The sequence below is a fragment of the Chenopodium album genome, chromosome 7 (genome assembly GCF_948465745.1).
Source record: "Chenopodium album chromosome 7, dcCheAlbu1.1, whole genome shotgun sequence".
Classification (NCBI taxonomy): Eukaryota; Viridiplantae; Streptophyta; class Magnoliopsida; order Caryophyllales; family Amaranthaceae; genus Chenopodium; species Chenopodium album.
The window spans coordinates 73568393-73581139 of record NC_137840.1 but is presented as its reverse complement, the minus strand read 5'-3'; the positions used below and the strand labels follow the sequence as shown (position 1 = coordinate 73581139).

Below are 12747 nucleotides of genomic sequence, written 5' to 3'. Positions count from 1 at the left end.
ATCCTTATTTTCCACATAAATTATGCTGGATTTGTTAGAGGTATCAACAACTAACTATGAATTGAACTAACTACTCATTTTCCTTTAGCATTATCTCTCTACATGCATAGATAATGAAAACATCGATCAATAATCGTTTTTGGTTACAAGTCATTAGAACTGAAATTAAAAAGAGAACTTGAATAATGCAAAGTAAGAACAAAGGTGAAAGGATAAAAGGTTTGTTTATCATATTTATATTCCAACCCTATCATATGAAATGATTAACCTCTCTTCAATCTTAAGAAGAAAGAACGCTCGAATTAATTAAGGTAATCAAGAAATTCCTACCAGAAAACACAACACAGAGTACTATTACTGTTTTTAAGCTATAACCAAAACCACTACCTACGCTAGCAAAAAACACACAAGCTAGCCAACACAAGAACAGATTAAAATGGCTAGGGACAGATTAAACTGAGTATCATCTTTAGACGGCAGAAACAGTCATCTGCACTTGTGGTGCTGTTGGCTTCACCGGGTCCTTCACGGGCTTCCCCTCCTTCGGTGTAGACCCATAGTAGCAAGCGTACAAGATCAGTTGTGCTACGGCAAGTATGGCTCCAACCCCATTGCCAATCTGCGTGCAACAAAGACACATAGGATTAGGATACTAATTACAAGCATTGTAACATGCACATTGAGAATGACTAAATGAAATGAGGTATAATTGATTACCAGAATGTAAGGATCAAATCTGATGAAGGCGTATGCACTCCAAATAACTCCATTAGACAAACCAGCCAATGAAAGAGTCAATGGCATGAATTCAACACTCTTCGTTTTAATGACCTTGTACTGTTGCGCCAAACAAACAAATTTTCATAATTCAGGACATGATATACATGTATAACTCAAGTAATTAACAGCTACTTTACAAAGCTAACATCGAAAGAATACAAGTACAGATGCAAAATTCATACCATAACAGTGAGAGGTGCACCATAGAGAATGATCCCAAAGACGTCACAAAAGATCCCAACAAAGGTAGACCTCGACGTATGAGTGTGGAACGCAAGGAGTGTGATGCAGATCAAGGCAGCCAAAAACACAACTTCCGCAAGATAGTACATGAACATTGATTTCTGAATTACAACAACATAAACCAGTAATCATCATCACAACAAAGAATATGACTAAAATTCAGGGGAATTAATTTTCCTCAATTCTTACCCTCTTCTGATTGTTAGCATATCTCAGGTATACTATGTTGTAGCAAATGTACATAACAAGTCCAACACTGTTAATGGTGGTGACAAGAATGCTGTGAGGATGCACGAATGGCATCGAGTAAAACACCCACATGAAACAGTTGATTATACCAGCTACAATAGGGTGAAACTTGAATTCCTCCACTGATTTGTTCTTAAAAATCCTCCACATTGTAGGCCTGTTACATACCATACATCGTTCATATATACATTTCTCGTTTTAATCAAAATCGTACCATACATTATATATTACCGCGTTACAACTAATATATATACTCAATCTAAACCTCCATACTTTGGCATAAGATTCAATCAACGTATGCAAAAATTATAAATTAGATTCATCACTAATCTTTTGTTAAATTGGTGATATCACACACATCCAATATACATTATCACACCCTAGAATCACAAGCAATTATTATAAACGTACACATTCAAATTAAAATTATTCAATATAGTTATAATCCAGTCCAACTTAATTAATTCAGTAATTATCTCACAATTAAATCACTAATTAATATAAAAACACAAGAGGAGAGAGAAAGTATTATAAAAAATAAAAAAAAATACATACGCAGGGGAGCAAAACAAGCAGAAGGATGTAACATTTCCTGCAAAATTAATCAAGGAATCAAAATTAGTTACTAGCAGTAAATAATTAAACAGTGTGATTAAACAAAATTAGTTATTATCAGAAAATAATTAACAGTGTGATTAAAGAAAATACAAAAAGCGTGGTAAAGAAGAAAACACACAAAAAGTGTGATTAAGCAAACTGAAAGTTGCACTCTAGTACTCCATAGTACATGCATCAAATTTTGGTAATAAATACAAATTTTAATAACAGAATTACTACTTGTAATTATAACAACAACCTTATATTTCGCCGATTTTTTCGCTCGCCGTTTTACTCACGACTACCTCAACTCTTCAACACGCCGTATTTTTTACTTTTTCACTCAATCATTACCAATTATTAATGAAAATTAATTAAACTACACTGTCTTTTTCATTATTTTGGAATTTTGATCAAGATTTATTATTAACAATGACCTATTTTGACGTAGCTTAATCAAGTTTTGGATACAAATTAACTCCATAATTACGACATTTATAGAATTAATTATTAGCTAACTTCTTGATTATAGTCAAGACTAGTATAAAAAAAAAGGTGATTAAGAGAGTTTGATTACTGTAAAATTACCAAAAAAAAAAAAAAAAAAAAAATCCTACTAAGAAAGTAAGTAATCAAAATCAAATCGATATTAACCTAATTTTCTTTTTTTTTTTTTTTTTTTTTTTTTCATTTTTTACTTCTTGATTTAAAAATAAAATTTTTTAAAAAAAAACTAAGCAAGAATTTCATGATAATTTATGCAATTTGAGCTACTATTACTACTACTATAACGTAATTAAAAAAAACTATTTCGATGAATTTCATGCATTTAAATGATCAGTAAGATAAGTTTGAATTAATTGCATGTAATTAATAGAAGATTTTCAAGAATAATAATGCTAATTAATACAATTATTTTTTTCTAAAAAAGGAAGAACAAAATTAAAGTAGAGGAAATTAATCATACCAATAATTCCGAGAATACTACGAATAACATCAGGATTCACCATTGTTGAATAGCTTCAAGAATCAACAGAAAGAAGACGAGAAAAAGAGGAGAGAAAATTTAGAGAGAGAATTTAGAGAGAGAAATTAGAGAGAAAAAAAAACGAATGAATTGAAAAGTGAGAGAAAAACCGAAGAAAATTGGCTGAATTTATAGAAAAAAGTTTGACTCAGAAAGACTTGCACTTAACCCTTATTTTGTGTTAACATTATCGGATTATAATTAATATTTTACCATATATATAATGAATAATGGGAATTGTAAATATTATCCAATGTTTAAGATCTTAATGTAAAAGGACTAAAATCTCATTAGAAAATAATTATCTATTTTTTCTTTGTTATCTTATAAAATATAATTAATTTATCTTTAATATGGATACTTATAATGGTGTTGATCTAATTATTAGATAAAAATTTCAAAGTAATTAAGACTAGATGAAGCCTGTGCGATGCAATAATTTTTTTACATATATTTATGTGCTAAAATTTGTCATATATTTAGATAAAATTTCTTATATCAATATAATATTTTTATATTTAGTTAATTTAAACTGGAAAATCTCTCATTCGCCAATTTTGCTTACGTGTCATTTAAATTATTTAATTCTAAAATAAATTAATAATCTCGTATTTAATATGGATACCTTATAATTTAACCTATGTTGATCTAATTATTAGATAAAAATTTCAAAGTAATTAAGATTGTGATAGTAGTAAAAGATTTCTTTATTATAATAAAGATAGATTAATTTTATTGGATTCTTGTTTGAAGTGGATCGACTCTGATGCACGATATAAATGCTCCATGCAACTTATTTTCTGCTCCTAAAGCAATTAATAACTGAATGTACGTTTTTAATTTCTGTTTGATAATCGAGCAACTGAATAATGTTGTTGCATGCAATGCAATATGAGTGAGCTTGAGTGCTTGACCACATTTCTCGTGAGAGTCCGGTTTTGTCCGACCCGTGTAATTCATGCGTGTGTGTTAACATGTGACTACGTGGTGAACTGTTGAATGCGTAGTCTCATATGCACCGTATATATAAACTTTACTATGTACGATCTTATCCCATCGTAGTTAATAGTTGTCGTACGTACGTAGGTATTGATTGAATTAGATGCAATGTAAGAGCTAACTAGGTTGCACATGTTTGGCTAGACGAGTCCCTTAATAAGAGTAGTTATTGATTACGCTTGCATTGAAACACGTGGAGAAGCATAGGGTGCATGCAACTAACCCTGTGCACAGTAGAGAAAGCTAATTAAGCAAAGGTTCACATTTTGAACGTTATAGTGTGTGCATTCTATGGATGTTATAGATACACGATTTATGTATGAATTTACTAGCTAAACCAATTAACAATAGGTAATGTACTATAGATTTAAGTTATGGATTGCTTGTACTTATAAGCTACAAAAAAGGCTTGTACTTTTTTATTTATCCATTAATAAATTAGTTTATATACACGTAACAAGTTTTAAGCTCTTCGATCTCTCTTTTTCTTTAAATGGTACCGCCAACTTTAGATTACTTTTTATTGATGCAACAATTCTTATATATAATATTGATTGTATTGTATTTAGTATTTTCACAGATTAATAAACCTTCACAACAGCACAAAATAAACCAATTAAATTGAAATCATTGGTAGAGAATGAACTTCTATGATAAATCGATTCCCTTAGATAATTTGTTAATTATTAGTTACGATTAAGAGACTCGTCTACGTATTAAACCACCCTTATTAAATTCAATCTAAAGGAAAAGACAATTTTAGTAAGCAACTAACATATTTGTTATCTAACATGACCCCTCGTACAATTGTACATTGACCGTACCAAAAAATCCAAGTAAGCAAATATTGATATTTGGTCATAGCTCATAGCCTCGTAGTCATAGGAGAGTTTGCAGATGAAAAAATGTACTCTGACTTATTATTATATCAGTATTAATTGTTAGCTTGGTTACAACCATGTTATCTTTTAATAGCTCAATAAGTCAATGCAAGAAATTTTATTATTGAATTTTTTTTCAGAAATTTTAAAATTTCTATGAAGTTAAATTGGTTTGAAAATTACATCTATACTGATTAGGATTATGACATCTATATTGACAATTTTGTGCGAATTACATCAGCATCGACCCAAATTCCATTTGTGCGGAAAAATGTAATTAGTGTTTGTGTAAGTTTAGTATCCCAAAAAAAATGCAATAGAACCCTATACTTATCTTATCCTACGAAGTAATTAATATAATCCATAGAAAGCCAAACACGTACCTAAAAAATTAAATGGAATGCCAAAAACTATTGTAATTTGTTGCCTCTATAAATATATACCCTGTAATTAAGTAGGTCCTTCATCCGTCTTTAAATAAAAGTCTAATTTGCCTGTTATGGGATTTGGTTAATCAATACTCCGAGATTTAGTTTTGTTGATTAATGTGGATAATTTTTTTTTTTTAAAAAAAACCTAAGGTAGAGTTTGATTAATTTAAATTCAAGAGTATAAAAAATATTAAAATGAGGCTTTTATTTGAAAGTGGACAAAGAGAGTATAGAGTATTATTTTGTCTATTCTAACTAAATATAGTTCTTTCAAAAAAAAAAAAAAAAAAAAAAAAAAAAAAAAAACCCTAAATATAGTTAATACGGAGTAGTATTTATCATATACTTTGCGATGTCAAATAGCTAGGCTTGTATGAAATTTTTGGCAAATTATCCTTCCATACAAACCAAGTTATCCAAAAATTTTACCAAATAAACTTTATAATATACGATTAAATACTCTAATCGACGTAGATGGGCACTATAATAGTAAGAAAGCACTTAAATTTGGTGAAATGGTGAGTGTATGATCACTCCTACATAAATTTCGCCCATCATACGCAGACGTAAATGTAATGGTACAAGCAAAGTCACAACAACCTCAAAATTGGTTAATTATATAAATTAGCTCCTAATTACTCCGTATGATATTGTACGTATACGTGCCTTCGTCAGCACGTATGATATTCACAATGAGATTTTGTATTACGTACCTCCTTGTCTTCACAAAAGATAAATTTTAATAAGTAAAATCACTTAATTTATTATAGCAAAATCAATTATGATAAGTACAAATTAATTTAATTATGGTAAAATATTTTAATTGTAGGTACTTTCTTTATTTTTTTTTTTTCGACGCAACAATTTGAAATTTACATATATGATATACATACAATTCATGTATACTTGTATAGTCATGTGCAATATATTGTAAGATTATTCAACTCAATTTGTAATTATATTTATATACTCCGTATTAGATTTTTATGATTTTGACATATTGATATACTTGTATAATCAAAGATATTCATGGATAAAGTCCTTAAAGATATACTGGTATATTGATATGCATAATTTTTTTTTTTTTAAAATGGAATCTCTCATCTAAATTAATAAAAAGGTGAAATTTAGAAGACCAATTATTTACAATAAATTTAAATAAACTCATGCCTTATAATGCATGGCAGGGCAAGAAGGCCAATTATTTTTTTAAAAGCAAAATAAATAATAATACACACCAATCATAAGTTTATAATAACAATATCATTATCCGCGATAATAACACATGAAGTCCATCTATCCGAATGTCCCATTCATCACGATTATCATGTCTTACCAATGCTTGAAGGTTGTTTGAGGGTTCAGCCGTTCAAACAAGACAATGTCTATGTATGAGTATGACTAGTATAGTAGTATACAATTTAGAAAATAATCCAAGATTGAAAAAAATTTGTTTTGATATTGCAGATTGACAATGTGTCATTTGGATTCACATTAATAACGATAAAGTTGAAGATATTAATGATAAATTTTTAATTTAGAGGAACGAAAGTAAATGAAACATTGCAAATTACGTACTCCATCAATTTCAAAATATTTGACCTGGTCGAATAGTCATATTGAAACTTGTCAGCATAATTTCAATGTATTCATTTACTTTTTTTTTTTTTAAAAAAAAAAAAAAAAAAAAAAAAAAAAAATGTTGACTTTGGAGATTTTGTGATAAATAAATTAATAAATACACATTTACAAAGTCATAACACCACCCAGCCCACAAGGCCACTCAACCAATGGTCATAACACGGTAATAGCACCACCCAGCCCACAAAGCTACAATTAACCAAACCGCCACATAACAATAGCCAAGTGCTTCATGCAATAGTTCTCAGCGCTTAACTCCTATATACGAAGTCATCAATATAATTTTACGTGATTCAATGGTCCGTAAAAGTATTTTTAAGGATTACAATGTTATTTTTTTACGTACCACTATGTTGATATATACTCTGTAGAACGTTAAAAGTATATGTCAATATTTATTTACAATGTTGTCATCCTATTACCGATTTACATTAAAACACATAGGCCCAAAAATTCCCCGTGTTTATAGTTCTTCACAATATCAATACTAATCGATGGTTGTCCTAGAGCCCAAACACGGCCATGTTCATATTCGGGGGCAAGCAAACCTGCACGACTATGCTGGCTTTAACCCAAACTCAGTAACGACTTAACAGAGGGAGGGGATCTACATTGGACATCTTTGAAATACTAATGTGGATTGGTTTTTTATTTTTTTTAATCAAACATACATTCAAACAACCTCAGTACATATATTTCAATATTAATATGTTCACATCTGATCAGCAACATCAAATTCATGCAAAATGAGGTTAAAGTTTCAGCATTAGTACTCCCTACAAAAAGCTGAATGCAAGCACAATGATACTGACCTATTAGCTGCCCTTTTATATACTAATATATACATTTTGTTGAGCTCCAAAAACTACGCGTTGTTAACCTCTCAAGAAGAAAGGACAATTATGTCTGAAACATCCATGCTCTCATCACTTTCAGTAGCTTCAGTGCTTGAGCTACTGCCACCATTCTGAGACATGCTTCCTTTGAAGATGTTCCTTGGATCATCTAGTCTTGTGGGAAGCGAGATCTTCAGCCCCAAGCCGACTTTGGCCTGTCCTGTTCCATAGATTTTGGGGCTGGATGTAGAACCATAGGCAGCTTGGATTTCCCTGGAGGATGATGAGCCTATAGATCGCTTCTTTGAGCGATATCTGCCTCTGTTGACATGTTGTGCACAGTACTTTTGATATGGTAGAACTTCCTTCTTGCACCGCCATTTCTTCCCATCTGTTCTCTTACACCTTGATTCAGATTCTGTGTTGCTCTGGCAACTTTGAACACTCGGGCACCTCATTCCTGTATCTAAAAATAGACAGATAACATAAACTATTAGCAGGTAATGAGGTAAATAAGAGAAAGAATACAAGAATTATTTAGAGTCAAGAGAAGATTCATCGTGGCCAGATCAGAGCTCCTAGAGTAGACTAATCAGCTAGGATACAGTATATATACCCTCAATTCGCGAACGTGGGACACAAAATAAAAAGATGCAACTAAATGTCTAAAAGTATAAGAATTAACAGCAAGTCAGTATAATAGAGTTTAGAAGGTTTGCTGTCAGAGAAATATACATTCTTAACAAATGACCCACCAAATGATGCAAAAACCAGTGGAATATTTATCAGGTGACGATTGAGGTCAATGATGAATTGATGATGAATCTTGAATTCAAACCGAATCATTTATATATTGTGGAACACATACATCAATAAATTTTTCGTAACAGGAACGACATTTCAATACCATAAAAATAGTCTTGTAAGAAAAAAGGCTAACCATTTAGAACACTTTTGGGTGAGAAATCCAACCCTGATGTTTGGTTGATGACAGCAATCCTATCTTTCGCAACGACACACTTTGCCTCATTGTTTTGCTTGTTGTTCCCATAGCTCACTGCAGTAGAAGTGCCTAAGTCCTGAGCTCTCTTCACAACCTTAGCTGGCTCTTTCGGACCTATATTTTCTGAGAGTTTTGGCCAGATGTCTTTGTTAAGATAAATGTTTTTGTTTAAGTTATTGAGGTTGGTGGTTCTAGAATATGGACAGGCTTCCACAAGCTTTCTTGAACGATTACTGCCTCGATGCATGTGCTTCTCGCAGTATTTCCCATTAGGAATCACAGATTGGTGGCACCTCCATTTCTTGCCATCAGTCCTCCTGCATCTCCCAGGCTCCGGATCTATCATCTGCCGGTGATGATCAGATCTCCCGCAGAAAATTGCTACAACCACAAATCATGATAACACGAAACAAAATCAACAATACTCATACACTCATCGCCTCAGGCACTCAACGGTCAACACTCAACATCATTCAACAAAATACACTAGCAAGTAGGAAGGTTAAATTCTTAAGATTGTCTTTATTTTTGTCATTATTATTATTATTATTATTATCAATTGCAAAAGTTCAATATTGTAGGCAGAAATGAATGCAAATATAGCATAACTAGTAAAACCAAACCTCCTACATTCATGATTGCTCAAGTACCTATATAATAATGTAAAACTTAAGTAATCAGTAATGAAGACGTTTGAGTATAAGCGACATTGAACAATGATTCATAGACAATCATAGTACATTTGGCAATCCCACAAACTGTAAATCCGTAATCCATTAATCAAACACATCCATTAGCACTTTGTATTACAAACTCATCAACCAAAGAGTAAATGCACACAAGTACCCAACTTTGTAGTACAAACACATAATTTCCTACCTTAATTGAAGATCAATCTCTAAAAGGAGACTAACACAGTAGGGTTTTAGCATCCCCTCACAAAAAGTCATCAAAGTGACCAAACCCACAAAAGACCCTAGGTCCTCATTTGAAATGATAACAAGAAAACACACGTTTGACACGTAAACCTTATGTTAAGGCGCTACTCGGTTAAGTCTCAAGATATTCATTCAATAGTCCCCTACAAGGGACAAATTCTGATATGACATAGAGAAATTCGCAAATTAAATCCCAACTATTGTCCGTTTTCTCATAACAATTCCAACTACAGGGAATGTATTCCCAACATAGTCTTCAAAATAATCCTATAACCTTTATCAACCGATTTTGAAAAACACATGTACAAATAAATAAGCAAATAAGCCAAGTCAACATATTAGCAGTATATACCTAAACCAACCAAGAATTGCAGTCCAAAATGCAAACTACAAACAAAAAACAACAACAACAAAATGAAACATATTTTACAATTTATAATCCAAAACTTAAATTAAAACCATAATTCACATGCATATTATCAAAACTTCCAAAAAAAACTAATTAAATTAAAAAGGGGAATTATAAATGAAACAAAACAAAAAAATAAACATATAAATAATTACAAAATGCTACCGAGTAAACAACATAAACATAATTAAATTGAGAACATATATCAAATAAATTGAAAAAAAAAAACTTACAAAAAGGAGGAGATGATCTTTTGTAGAGGTAAAAATGAGGAGGAAGAAGGTGAAAAGGAACAGGTAAACCACAAACCAAATACTTAAATATCAATAATTGTTTGTTTAATTCTTGAACCTGATCCTCTGTAAACCTGACCACTGAATTTATCCTACACCCTTTTCTCTCCACCACCGCTTGATTATGATGATCATGATCATCAACTTCCTTGTTCTCCTCTTTCACCATTACAATCCTGCCAAAGCTGTTGTCTTTTTCTCTCTCATCGGACCCACCAATCCCAAGAGCAAGACTGATCAACGGTTCTGATTCTTCCTCTGTTTTTTCCCCCTGTTTTTCTTCTGTTTTTTTCCTCCACCTGTCCTCCCCTTCTCCTTCATCACAATTCAAAAAAAAAAAAAAAATCAGATCATTACAATAAAATTAACCAAAGATGTTAGTGTTAGTCGTTATGTGGTACACCAACAATGTGTTGGCTACATTTGAGAAAGAAAAATGTGTTACTGACCTGAAGAAGTGGGGAAAAGGTTAACAAGAGGCTTCATTGTGATAATTTAGTACAGGGAAAGAAGGTTGATATGTGGGTGGTTAAATAAAAATGAAGTAGAAAATGACAAACACTTGGAAAAAAAAAAAAAAAAAAAAAAAAAAAGGAAGGCCTGAAAAACCAAAGTCATTAGAGATTGTCAGAAGGGGTGAGGACATCTGACAACTGGAGAGGATGAAAGGAGGAGAGAGAGAAAAATGAGGGGTTTTGGCAGGAAACAGAGGGGGCAAATACTTGTCAGAAAGAGTGAGTACTGAGTAGTGAATAAATAGTGAGTGAGTGTGGTGTCAATATTTTTGTTGTGTGTTTTGTTTGATTGATTGCTTTCAATATTTGTGAGTGGAACATGCTCCATAAGATAGATCGATGGATAGTCTTCTTACCTTGACATGTAGCCTTGTAGGGAGGGAGGGATTGAATTGCGATTTTTCTTACCGTCGTTCTTGTATAATCGCAACACGTTAGCATGACATGTATTTAAAAGATTGGAAAAGGCAAACTAACCTAGGAAAGATTTGTCCATGTACTCATACCCCACTTAGAAAAAGAAAAAAAAAATAAAAAAAAAACTTATACTCTATGCTTGGTTAGTGCGTTACTCGTATAGTTTTTGGGTATTATAGGACATTAACATTAATCATATCGATTTTCAAGTAAATAATCTATCAAAAACAATTTGATTAAATCAAGCTATAATTAATTAGTTTTAACCGTCTTTAATATGGAATCATATTACAACTGAAATTAGAAAATTTAGCTTTGGGCCTAAGTGGACTTGGCCCATTAATCATTAAATTTGATTAATAGGTTTCAATTATCTACTTAATTTTTAGAGTTTTTTACTAATGTTCAGTCCGAGCTTTTATTGGCATATTGCTTATTTAACATTCTCACTACTGTTCTCTTCAAAAAAAAAAAAAAAAAAAAAAAAAAAAAAAAAAATCTCACTAGTGTTTTACTATGTCAAATTTTAATATTAAGTTTATAAAATCTAAATCTACAAAGATTATCAAAAGATTTCAATGAAATGTGGGTCAAAGTAGGGTGTATAGATGCAAAGGTTAAAACATTCAACTAAACCCAAAAAGGCTTCTTGAAGATTCGAGTTCATACAAATTGTGTTGCCCTCCTTGCTCTTCTTCCCCCTTCTGGTCCAATGGAAATTTCAGCTTGGTGGCTCATTTAGGAGTTGCGGACTTCGGTTCAATCTTCTTTTGTTTGCCAACTTCGAAAGGTTCCCCGTTTATGGGTTACTCCAGCTCATTGGTTGGATAATATGACTTTTTCATTTTTAAAAATAAGAGAAGACGAAATGTTTATCCAGAACCTCAAGAGATCTTAGAAAGTCATTTGGATAGTTGTAAATACACTTTGCTTTTGATCTGTCAACTTAGCAATTTATGTGCCACAGTACACATTTTCTTTCATCAACTCAAGACAACCGCATATCATTAGTCCATTACGTGATCAACTAATGATCGTATGTGGTTCCAAACAATATTACTTGTATATGACATTAGGATGTAATCCTCGTCGTCACTTGAGTTTCAACACAATATCTAAAATCTCTGAAAAATGGTTTGATTTTGTGAATAAAATAACCTTCAGATTTAGTCAATAGAGACTATTTATGGATTTGACAAACTCAAGCATTGAGGTACTCTTATGGTTTCCAAAAATGTCTCAATGGCTCTAATTGATATCTGGAACCGAAACCATCTTATTCAAGCCTTGCCCTTGTCGGCAACGAGGGACATTGTTTATCTTGCCTTGCTTGTTTGTGTTGTTGCCATTGTTGGCTATGAAGGACTAGAGGTAATCAACTATAGCCTGACACATAAGCCCGACCCGATCCACCCTAAAAGCGGACGAGTTTGAACAAGCCAAAAAACACAATTCAGTTAAAAAAACCCAATCCGATCTGAAAAAGTT

General features: G+C 31.8%; 2 protein-coding genes across 2 annotated transcripts; both read right to left on the bottom strand.

Annotated features, from left to right (window-relative positions):
* Positions 1–454: 454 nt before the first annotated feature.
* On the bottom strand, positions 455–2879 carry LOC145640657 (bidirectional sugar transporter SWEET6b-like). The gene is made up of 6 exons (XM_081691898.1): positions 2837–2879; positions 1828–1864; positions 1213–1429; positions 963–1130; positions 718–837; positions 455–619 (listed from the first exon to the last, which is right to left on the bottom strand). The coding sequence occupies exons 1-6, from the start codon at positions 2877–2879 to the stop codon at positions 470–472; spliced, it is 735 nt and encodes a 244-aa protein (XP_081548024.1). The 3' UTR covers positions 455–469.
* A 4852-nt stretch (positions 2880–7731) lies between these two features.
* On the bottom strand, positions 7732–11250 carry LOC145640656 (growth-regulating factor 9-like). The gene is made up of 3 exons (XM_081691896.1): positions 10268–11250; positions 8625–9068; positions 7732–8150 (listed from the first exon to the last, which is right to left on the bottom strand). Exons 1-3 carry the CDS (start codon positions 10494–10496, stop codon positions 7732–7734), a joined length of 1092 nt encoding a protein of 363 aa, XP_081548022.1. The 5' UTR covers positions 10497–11250.
* Between the last annotated feature and the right edge of the window lie 1497 nt (positions 11251–12747).